Source organism: Oncorhynchus tshawytscha, linkage group LG09, assembly GCF_018296145.1.
Source record: "Oncorhynchus tshawytscha isolate Ot180627B linkage group LG09, Otsh_v2.0, whole genome shotgun sequence".
NCBI classification, from domain to species: domain Eukaryota; kingdom Metazoa; phylum Chordata; class Actinopteri; order Salmoniformes; family Salmonidae; genus Oncorhynchus; species Oncorhynchus tshawytscha.
This window is the reverse complement of record NC_056437.1, coordinates 25757309-25769654: the sequence shown is the minus strand read 5'-3', so window position 1 is coordinate 25769654 and position 12346 is coordinate 25757309. Positions and strand designations below refer to the sequence as shown.

Genomic DNA, 12346 nt, shown 5'->3' with positions numbered 1-12346 from the left:
ATTTTCTCATGGATGGGGCTGAGAGAATAATGTCTGTTTTAAAGAGGCAATCAGCAGTTGCTACATCCATTTTTGGACTTATAAATTAATTATCTGTATCCATTGATTCTTGAAGAATATAACTTGTAAAATGCCTCGTAAGCTTGTTTCAACTGTCGTACCAAAATATAAGTTTGTTTTACACCAATGTTTGTAAACAATGCAAATGTAAACAAACAGTGTAGAAACAACCATGGTTAGAACTATTATTTTGATATCATGGATGGTCGGTCCTTCCATCCATAGCTCTGTCTATAAATTTGAGAGAGGTTACATTTCTCCAGGCCCATCCCTCACACTTTGTTATTCAACTTCTAATTTCCTGCAATTCAACACATTTGGCCATGGTTTATTCGGTGTTCTTATGCAATCTGAGTGACTCAAAGATTATTTTTTTTAAATCAATGGTGGCCCCATGCCATAACATTAATTTTAGATTCTCCCTGACTGTCTAGTTTTTATTTTGGTCGTTGTTAGTTCTCAACGAGGATCGTATGAATACATAGTTCATTTATCTTTTCTATATACTTTATACCTGGTTTTAGTCATTTAAGTTTACACTGAAAACGTTTTACCATCTAGAAAAGCATAGATTTGTTTAATGATCAGGTTTTTTGGATGGGCGTCAACGAATTACACCCGCAGCTGCTAAATGACTATAGGGGCTACACAGTCTGTCAGATCTATAGGGGCTACACAGTCCGTCAGATCTATAGGGGCTACACAGTCTGTCAGATCTATAGGGGCTACACATTCCGTCAGATCTATAGGGGCTACACAGTCTGTCAGATCTATAGGGGCTACACAGTCCATCAGATCTATAGGGGCTACACAGTCCGTCAGATCTATAGGGGCTACACAGTCCTGCAGATCTATAGGAGCTACACAGTCCGGAAGATCTTTAGGAGCTACACAGTCCGTCAGATCTATAGGGGCTACACAGTCCGGCAGATCTATAGGGGCTACACAGTCCGGCAGATCTATAGGGGCTACACAGTCTGGCAGATCTATAGGGGCTACACAGTCCGGCAGATCTATAGGGACTACACAGTCTGGCAGATCTATAGGGGCTACACAGTCCGGCAGATCTATAGGGACTACACAGTCCGGCAGATCTATAGGGGCTACACAGTCCGGCAGATCTATAGGCACAAGACAAGAGCAGATCCCTATGAGGCCAGGTAGGACGATTATAACATAATTAGATACCCTAGATTCATAAACTGAATGGTATTGGAAACTTGGATATGGGAAACTGGCTGAATTATGATGGCAGCACTAAGACCAATGTCGGAAGTACCTGGGTAGACGCAGGTTAAAGTAGGCTATGTCAGACCTTCTCTACAAAATGTACAATCCCTAAGACACAGTAACACAGTGCTGTTAACAAAGTATTCTACAGTGCATGATAGATGGAGGGTAGAGTGAGGTGTGAGTCCATGAGGAACCCAAAGCCGATAGGTCTCTTAACATTTTTTGTTACCCAAACCAGTGCCATGGATGCACCTGCAGCCTGCCCTAGCAGCTGCCCCAATGAACCCCATCTCTCACTGGGGACAGGCCTCTTAAACAACAGAAACAAGCAGCAAGGCTGAAGAGGAGGAGGAAGAAGCAATGACATATTCAAAAACAGAGTGTTTTCTAAATGGCAACCTCAGACCCAGACTGCTTATAAAGGCCTTAAATCAATTGAACACGAAGGAGAAAGCCATGCCATGCTAATCTATCAGCCTTAATCCTATTGCTCTGAGATCCTTTGAAATCCACATTCTCTTAATACTACAAATAAAAACCTCTTTCTCCTCTAATGAGCTTGCCCTACAGCCTGACTAAAACATCTCAACTAGAGGTTCTTCTGTACTACTGTATTAATTCTGTTGAGGTGTCATTCTTTTCTTCCATTGATATAACAAGAGCAGGAGAATGACACTGGATGTTTATGAGGTTGTGAAAAAAATGATGTATTTCTGAGTGATTCTGTTCTCTTACATGTTGGCCCCAGCTAAACAGAGCATACTGTCGTGAAATGTATAAATGAATAAGTACAACACCTATGCCTTCCAGGGAGGAGGTTGCTTTCCTTTGAACTCAAATCCCAAAATCTGAAGGCAAAACATATTGGTTGGTTGTTTTTGATGTGTTTTAGATGTTCAGGGACAAGCCGAGGAAGAGAAAAGGTTAAAGCGACAAACAGGCAAATGAGGGAGTGAAAAAAGGAGACCTGGTAGTTTCTCCACCATATGCCCATACGCTTAAGACACCATGTGCTCTGGCTTTGAAAGCTTTCACTGCCAATTCCCCATTTGAAACCAGAACCGCTCAGTAACAACACCTCCCTGTGAGCCGGTGGGAAGGAGAAAAATCCCTTATCGATCTCCACCCATTTCAGGTCTAAAAGGTCTGATGTGAGGAGCACTACATTGGCCTAAAGGTGCTCCCCTCTAACCCAAAGCCTGTCAGAGGGGATGAAGAAGACACTTCTCAACACTGCAGCTACACCATGATTACCAACACCACCTCCCCAAACAGAGTGTCTGTGTGTGGCACAAGCATGTGTGTGTAGCACATGCAAACGACCAGTGACCGAGCCACGATTAAGCCATTATGAAAGATGATACTCTCATCATTAACGAGTTACCTCCATGTCAAATATCACCTCTATTACAATTGCTTGGTTTTGGTCAAATTGGCATCAGCATAGGGGAAGTCTCCAAAGGAGACTGCTGACCATGTTTTTCTCCTTAATAGTAACACAAGCATAATCATCTCTTCTTCTATGTAATTATCAACTCACAAATAGTCATCATACTATGATTAGTCTAGAAACACATTGAACTGTGCTGGAAGTGCTCCCAAGCTCATAGCACAAGTGCCTTTGGAGTGCTTTTTCCTAAATGAAATGAGTCCTGTTGCTAATAAAGACAAGCGCTTTAGAGAAAGAGTCTGACTGGTCAGTTAGCAGCACTAACAGTAAGTGAGATGGTTTGCTCTTACCTTGGGTTGAGCGCGTCGGGGGAAGGCAACCTTAGGATCAATCTGTGAAAGATAGAAACATAAAGGAATGTGTTAAGAAATTGTCAATTGTGCATCAACATTCAGACAATTGTAGCAACAGAGATAGAATGATAATGTTTCTCCAAAGTGACTTCAACATTCCTAAAACTTCAAAATACGTGCCATCCTTTTGATGCTGAGAGATGCTGAGAGATGCTGAGAGATGCTGAGAGATCACAAAATGGGAACAGTGCCTTGGAATGTTTGGAGGAAATTATTATTTCAGGGTTGGAAATAGGAGTCTGAGGCCTGTGACAATAACTCCAGATATTTAGAAATAAGCAGGAAGGTGCATCAGATCAACCTGTTTCTCTCTTTGCCTTGTCGTCTCGTAAAAATGTTTTTCTTCCTCTGTTTAACTGGTATTGAGGCGTGCATTTGCAGCCTTATCAATCTTGCATTCAGAATGAAAATAAACTATTTCATGCATCAATGTCATGCTGCCTTCTCCTGACTTTAATACCAGGCTCTTAAAAGAGAAGTTTCAAACAATCTCATCCATGCAGACCTATTGAAGGGGGAACGGCAACAGATGGAAATTGTTCTCTTGCAGAAAATGACTTTGTGTTCAGCAGTGCAAACCCTTTACGTTGCTGCATATTTCTCTGTGAGGATTTTAAAGACTTGCATACCTACAGGTTGTATGTAATCAACCACAGCATCATCATAAAGATCAAGACTGTCTCAGTTGTAGGCCTGAGATTTCTCTCTCAATTTACAAAAAGAAGCCAAAAAGATGGAGTAAGTGGTGAACTGTGCTGGAAGAGAACCTGTCACATTAGCTGGAAAAAACATAGTCCTCCTATAAACTCTCTACATCTCACAGACAACACTAATATCACATATTCCTAAGAAAAACAAAACAAAAAACAACATTCCTCAATAATGAATGCAATTGATGATTCAGTTGGAAACAGAGACAAAGGTTACCATCTGGGAAGATCAGCCAACCGTAGCTTTCATTTCACCTGTTACGTGTTTGAAGTCAAATGAGAAAGAGGAACATGTGAGAATGAAGCAGGAACATATTTCTCTGTCCTATTTCTATCTTGCGGCGTTATGATTGTTAGCCATCTTTCTAAATCAGGTCAATTTGAGAGATGAATTCAATAACACCTGGGTATGGCAACCCTACTCATAATGAATTCCATGTAATGATTCGTTTTAGCAATTAGCCTCAGGCATAACCAATTCAACCTCCAATACACAGCGGCGCTGGGCATATTTGTGCAAAGACAACACTATAGGCCTACGCTTTGAATATCAAAGCCGTCATACTTGGTGGTGTCTTACCTTTCCAACCTACACACCAGTCCCTGAATATCAACACAGCTGGATATGGGTCTGTTTTTTCTCTGTCATACGGTACTTTTCCATTTGAAGACGTCAACATGCATTTCTGCTACAGTTCAACTTTTAAATAGAGGAGCAGTGAAGGTGGTACAGTTTAGCGTTGCAGCATGTCAATCGAATGAGATGGATTTTGAACTTGACAAAGAATTATTCTGCATACAATCACTACTAATCAACTAATTGGATAGAAAATAATTAGCAATGCACACATTTAGTTTGTTTATTGAAATGGCCAGATAATGCAGTCATTTGTCCAGACGACCAGTGTAGCTGTGTTAGGTAATGATGACTTAGTATGGGATCTGTTGATAAAGCTTGTAGAAGCAAACCTTTATTTAGGTCACAGCCTAGGAAATGAATGGTTCTTTTGAGAGGTTTGCCAAGGGGGGGGGGTGCATTCTACAGATTGTTTTCATTCTGTCGAAGTATTCATGTCAATTGGAAGTTTATGTGGGAATTACATTTAATATAGGCCTAATATTTCACATTACAACAGTACACTAAAGCATGTCTGGAACTAAAGGTTATTCCATTTACACGCTTCCATAGGAATAGCAGTTTGCTCTTTGTGTTAATAATTGATCTCGAGAGGTACTATTTCCCCTCACCAGTAGGATATAAATCACTGAGTCTCATTGCAATGAGGGGATCATTTCTAGATCCATGAAATGATAACAAATCCACCAACAAGAGCATAGTCTTTTCAATCAATGCAGAATAATGTATCAATTCTGGTCAAAATGACAATGCATACACATCGATAGCACCGTCCCCTAATGGATCATATCCCAAAGTGTAAAAATAGCTATTTCTCAAGCTCTACAGTCAACATCTTCCAACTAGGTATGTCAAACTAATAAAAGAGAACAAACCATAAGCAATACATTCCTTCTCATTTTTTCTTCTCTTATCTTCTGTTACAGCTTTTTACGGCAGGGTCTCAGAGGGCTTCTCACTGTGCGATTGTGTAAGATCCAGGCAGAAGGCAATTGCTTACATCCTTAGTTCAGATCTTCCAACAGGATTTCATACATTATTGCAGCTTCTGGGTAAACTCTCTCTCGTCACAGATCTCACTCTATACTGGCAGCTTAAGATTAAGATATGTTTTTAAAGCTACAAAAATGGTCTATCAAAAAGCTTGATTTCTTGACTGTTTTGATGTGTGTTTAGAGCGATGTAGGAAGCATTGATATATACTGATTCATCTTCTGCTTCTTTCTGTCAATCTCCCTACGGTTTTCATACACACAAGTATTATTACCAATGTCAAATGCACTGCCAACAAATACCCAAATGAACCCTCATCATTTCACTTGAGGCAATTTAGCATGCCCTCATCAAAACAGTTTTTTGGGGGGGGACGTTAAATCATTCCCGAGCAATTGATTACCCACATATGGGCTATTCTGAAGCCTGCATTACCCTGCTGTTTACGCTATGTTGTAAAAAATAATGATGTCTGTGTTGTTTCATTTCAATGTATTATCAGTGCAACAAATTATGACAATGAAAAAAGCACTGCCTGTTTTTGATGCTGAATACTGTAAATAAATAATTAAAGTCTGAGGAGAAGACAAATTCCCTCAGAGGATCTGTTGAATCTAAGGCAGAAAAAGGCAGGTATAGCTCACACGATCAACTGAAGACAAAGCACCTGCTAGACATGAACCAACAAGTGGCACGGTGGAGGTGAGCTCACAGCTGACATTATTTTCAATTGATATCCGACAGAGGAGGCTTAGATTTGTCCAGAGGAGCTGCAACAGCCCTTTCTGCTGTTTCTCTCTCTGGCCTCATCCCCCTCACCTCAACGAGACATTCTGTCCTTTGAAACTACTACATCAAAACAGCAAACAGGGTTTGGCCAGAGGTCATCCAATAATGGCTGAAAATATCTGTGGGCGAAATAGGCTACCTTTGTTTTGGGAGAAAATAAGACTTATTTAGCAGTATAATACATCTCCTCTGGCAGGGGTCCAGACTGAATAATCCTGACCTGGTCATTGATAATGGATACTGTGATGCAGTAGTCTAAAACCACAACTCCTCACATAAAGAAGAATTTGAATCAATTCAAATCATGTTTGTCATCCTTTTTAAAAATAACTGTACGTAAAAAGATAACTTATACTATTCCAGATGGGACATAACATAAAATGAAATATAACATTCAAAATGTTTCCGAATTGCTGGCATGTGTGTTTTGAAGCCTCGAGCTCTCCTTGGCCATATGTCTCCATTCACATTCATACCGGTCTGAAAGCACTCTGTTTTCATAACCGGACAGAAAGCAACCCAGGCTATCAGGGGGATTGAACAATAGCTGTGGCACGTTATGATGGTGTGTGCATTATGAAAGCATACTTGTGCTCATTGTCCACGTCTCTGACCGACATCTTTCTCCACGGGGTAACCCTCCTTCCACACTGAGACCATTAGCACCAGAGAACATCCACACAAAAAACTAAGGAGGAATATCTATGTCAAATGTAATACTGCTCGGAACTGGAGTAGGCTGTACAAAATATACAATATTGTTGGTTTAAGAACACTGTACCATTGGATGAGAAGAGAATTGTAAAGTTTTTTCACATTGTATTTAATGTTACATAAAGCCCTCAGCCTCTTTCTAAACCTTCAGACTTGTAGGGTATTGTGTGTCCAGGTTAGTCTCACAAAGATCAAATCTCTTTTAGAAGAGGCACCTGGTACAATAAAGCATCAGAGACTGCAAGGCACTGTTTAACACAGGAGTTAGTATATACAGCGTGTGACATACATACATCTGCCGAATGACTAATGGAATATAAAGGCAGAAAACTGCTGGTTCAGGTCTATGTGATGTAGAGTCACTTCCTTTGCGTACTGGCAAAGTGCCCTCTTTTGCCTCTGCGTCACATCAGGAAGTATCAAATGTTGATCTCAGTATTGCTTAGTATCAATAGGGCCATGCTTTAGGTTCTTCAATAACTCAGCTCATACAAATAACATTACATCCTCCCTCTCTTCAACTGATAAATCATTGTGCTTTTAGAACTATAATCCTTATCATTTTCATGGGCTATTCTCGCTCGCTTCTCAATATGTCGTTATGTCATTATTATTTACACAACACACCTTAGTGTAAAGGAATTTCAACTAAAAGTAATAAATAAATGTGTAGTGTTGTGGAAGAAAATAAACAAATGAATCATTAAAACATGATTGCAAGATGTGTCTACATACAATAATATACCAAGCTGTAAGCTGTCTGTTCAATTCTAGTTTACTTCACTCAAATGAAATTGTATTCATTAAACAATGTATGAACAAAATGGAAACCAAATGGCTTTATTAAGGCGAGAGCTTTATTTATACTTTTTATTAAATAATCAAAACAGTCAATTCAACGGAACTAATACCAGTGTTTTATTTGACAATATTTCTAATTACCAGCTACTCAATTGTTACTTACTAACGGTTAGTTTGCCAGGCAGAATTTTTTTAATCTTTGAGTCGTATTCCTTGTTCAGTTACGGCAAGACATGTGGATACAGGACACATCTCCAAGCAAAGACACCAGATGACACTTCTCATCTCTATAGAGAAAATAAAGTCAATTGGTATGAGTGCTGTCAATAACCTTGAGGGGGAAAAGGAGTGCGATTCAATTAAGCTTACAAAAGCATAGGCTATTCATTATCACAAAGAAAGAGTTCTTCAACTCCCTAATTTAGATGTATAAAGAGTATATCCACACTATACGTACCATGCAGATGTACATATAGAGCACATACTAATCTGCAGTATTTATACTGCATGCGTGTAGGTTATTTATCATGATTTAATTCATACATGTACGCCATATATTATTATATGTAGCAGAGCTCTAAATAGGAAACATCTGTCATAGAGTGTGTAATAATCACATATTAAATAGAGCACTCTGGGGCTTTCTCCCTGCTATATGCATTGCACAACCCAAGATTGTCTACAACAGCTTACAGATGCTGGTTTCCTTTAATAACATTCAAAACATGAACCCGCTCCTCTTTCGCTTTCAAGTATGGAGATAAAAACGGAAAGCTTTTACAAGCACCCTCCAGTGACTTGCCAATCAGCCGAGGACAGCCGTGCAACAAGTTCTAGCACTGCTTTCAGCCCGGCTCCACTGGAACTGTGCACCGCCTGCTGAAGTACAATATGTTTGTCTTTCCAAATATATCTTAAAGACATACTCTCCCATCTGAACTTGGCTTTCACAGAAGGCTGCTAACAAAGCATCTATTTTTCGGTATGCATTATTCCATCTCCAGAGCTGTCTGAGCATGACTGGATATCACCACCCACCGAGCAGAAATCGCAGACAATTGTGGTCGCAACTGAACTCTGTCTAATCCACCACTACACGGACAGAACGTCAAAAATGACTGACATCCTTTAATGACTTATCTACTGCCACATTGACACAATAGTTCAAGGCTTTTGATAAAACAGAATAAATGGGGATGTGTGTGTGTATGTGTGTGCCTGTTAATAGAAGAATACATGAAGTAAGCTGATAGGAGAAGCATCAGGTTTGTTGACATTATAAGACAGGAAATAGGTTTCAACAAACTTGACAATGTACTGTGACTTTAACTTGGAAGCAACACTTGTCACATTTCAAATACACTTATACATAAGTATATATCATTTGATGTAATGAAATAACAAATATTTCACAGGATTAATGGACCTTTTGGCATCAATATTTATGTAATAGAATCACATGTGTAACTTCCCACTTCCATTGACGCGATATGAATCAAACAGAGTGATGTGTACTATCTGACAGGTTATATGCATGGAGGAGGCCTGTGAGAGAAAGACCATGTGAGTGACATGGGATATGTGCACATGTGGAGTGGTACTGGGAGATGGGAAAGGGGGCGTGTCACCTTCATTCATTCAGAGGAGAAGGGAAATTGAGCAGATATGAGATTCACCCCTTGCGTGGTGTTTTACCGCAATAGTTTACATGAAGGTGGTCACGGTGATATCATGGGCTAATTCCACATCTACAGCTTTGATCAAATAAATCATTTTACCAATAGCTCTTTACCAAGAGGGCCAACCCAGTGACTGGCAAATTGCATGTGAGCATTCTGAGATGCCACCTGCCACACATGGATGTACTACAGTTTCAATGTGGTACTATTTTGCTATGTGGAACTTATATTACAGTATTATTACAGTGTCATATCTCAAGCATGACAGTGAAATTAATAAAGGCAATGATTCATATTTTAAAACGTGCAACACAGACAGTAAAATATCATTGCAAATGACATCAAAACACAGACATACCGTCTTTGAGTCTAATTCGTGGTGTGGTTGAGCTAAGACTTTATCTACACTGGCAGCATCTGCAAACGTAACGAATCCAAATCCTCTGCAAAACAAAGAAATACAGAGAAACAACCAATTAGGTCACACATTATTTACATAGACTACGTGAGAAAGTAGAAATATAAACTGTTTCTCTCAGAGTATTAACATATGGTCGCCTATCAAGAATATCATGAACATACTAAATGGTTTTACTGGACATCAGGTATTTACACTGTCCCAGTTAACTACTGTTCATTCAAATGATAGAGATAATATCTACCTAAATTGTAGATTACTATAGTGATTGCGGGCACTGATATATAAGTTATTTGACTTTATATTGATTTATAGGAGAGGGGGGAAACACTACACCAACATTGCAATTCAGTCCCAAAGTCAATGTCAAATTGCATTCACCCGCAGCTATCTTTTGAGCGAATCTATCTCTGTCAAACACAACGCGGGACAAACAGCCCGGGTTAATATGTGGCATATAAACTACACAAGTGTAGGATAGCATTTCACCAACTGAAAAGCAAAAGTAAAAACCTTTTACCTGGAACGTTTTGTCGTGGGGTCTCTCATCACCATACATTCTCTTATTTCTCCGAATTTGCTAAAATAGTCTCTAAGGCTGTCTGTGAACAGAGAAAATATGTCGGATAATTAGTCAATAACAAATGGTTGTCATACTGTTGTCAGTGTGTTTCAAAAACACATAGGGGTCGAATAGAGGACTTCAAGATGATTGGAAATCTAAAATAACCTTGCGCGCAAACAGAGGGACTCCAGATATCCCATACAGTTGCCTACTGCACACACAGAGAACGCGACCACAGCATGCACAATCAATTATTGCAACAAAATAAGAAACATGGGAAATGTAAGGGAATAATTGTCTCACCTGGTGAGGTTTGCCAGCTGAGGCCACCAATAAACATTTTACTGTAAGAAGAAAACATAGCAGAAGTGAGTACAGATGTCAGATCGGCCATTTTGACGACTAACTACTTCTAAAAGCGATCTTAACGAGTAGAGAGAGAAAACAAAAATCGCTGGATAGCAATAATGTATCTTATTAAAAGGGGAAGGCCACACTTGCTACTGTAATCTTCCAAAGCAAAGCAGAAGCCTCATCGCTACTAACTGCATCCGGAAGGAAAGACCAATGGTGATGTGCGCATTGCGAGTTGAATCCAGCACTGCACTCTGGCTAAATCCTCTCTCAGACATTCTCAGATGAAAAATGCAATAAACAAAGGAAAGTCGAAAATGTTATCATCTTACCCCGGGTCATGTTGTGAATCATTTGGGCTTCCAGATGTAACTTGACTCCCGTCTCCTTCCATAGCTAACCAAACTATAGGCAGTAACTACAGTAACAAACACACACAGACACTGCAAAAGCTATGCACAGCCCGACTGGGAGAATATTACTGAGCCGGGAACGGAATCGTCACACGTGGGATCAGCTCAGTTTAGCCCCCTCCCTCAGCATGCTCTCCCTAGCCCTCACTGGGCGGGGCGAGGGCTAGTCAACTAACCAATCCAATTGACGTTAATACAGAAAACCCGCCTATGAAACAAACACATTTTAAAAATATCAAAAACTATTGGTCATAACGCTCCTATGACAATATAACCGCCGTGATTAGTAACTATGTCAATACAAAACAAATGTTACATGCCCTAATGGCAACATTTTATTTAATGAGTAATTTCCTTCCAGCGAACACATGCAATTAGAGATTAATGATGGGCCAAGTTAGTTCATGGTCAAAGGCCAAAGGTAGGTTGTATTTACATGTGAAATAGGCCTATTGGTTATTACAGATTTGTAAACTATCATATTGATATATTGTGAATACATTGTTTGTGCCTTTATATCAGCAATATTTTCATTATTTATCCTGAAGAAATGCATTAATATTTTCTCTCTGTTTGTATGAACATGTACAGTAGATGATATTTAACTCAGGCTGAGACAGGTTAAGTAGGCCTACAGTATTAGCCTGTACTACATGTGAACACTTGCATGGGGCATATTTAGTGTGTTCAAATGGATTGAAGAAACATGGTCCCTCACATGACATTTAATGTCTTTTAATAAGATACTATTTTAGAAGAACATTTTAGCATTGTATTCCATATTGAATTTTGAAATGCTATCGTACAAGAAACGTAGTCCACCTGAAGATGGAAAAGGAGAAAAAAATAGGTGGATTTAATGGTTACCTCTGAATATGCATGTTCATTACTCAGTAACTGGGGGAAGCGGGCCTAGTTTTCCATTAAATCTGAACATAAGTGAGAGCTCAATTAAAGCTGGATGCTCAGTGGATTTCAAGTCATGGTACAGTGATTGCTGTTTATTTCCTTACTGCGGCCAGAGACAGAGGGAGGAAGACACACGGACGTGCACGCTTGCGCACACTCAAATTGGTCTCCTTTTTACTTGAGAAGAACCCTTGTAAGGCACTTAGAACTGGGTGCAGAATGATGTCATTACTGACTGAACTGGTTTATCTATGAGAGCTCGTTTAAA

At 39.6% G+C, this 12346-nt stretch overlaps 1 protein-coding gene across 16 annotated transcripts in view; it reads right to left on the bottom strand.

Moving 5' to 3' along the window:
* The window catches only part of LOC112257639 (RNA-binding protein Musashi homolog 2), a 432435-nt gene extending 421173 nt beyond the window's left edge, over positions 1 to 11262 (bottom strand). For all 16 annotated transcript variants that reach the window (XR_006084054.1, XR_006084058.1, XR_006084059.1 and 13 more), the window contains exons 1-5: positions 11089 to 11262; positions 10706 to 10746; positions 10358 to 10439; positions 9778 to 9862; positions 3034 to 3075 (exon numbers count right to left, since the gene is read on the bottom strand). Coding sequence is in view for 9 of the 16 variants with exons in the window: in XM_042326705.1 (XP_042182639.1) it covers positions 3034 to 3075; positions 9778 to 9862; positions 10358 to 10439; positions 10706 to 10746; positions 11089 to 11150 (312 nt within the window). In the remaining 7 variants the exon portion in view is untranslated. The remainder of the gene's footprint in view (positions 1 to 3033; positions 3076 to 9777; positions 9863 to 10357; positions 10440 to 10705; positions 10747 to 11088) is intronic.
* Between the last annotated feature and the right edge of the window lie 1084 nt (positions 11263 to 12346).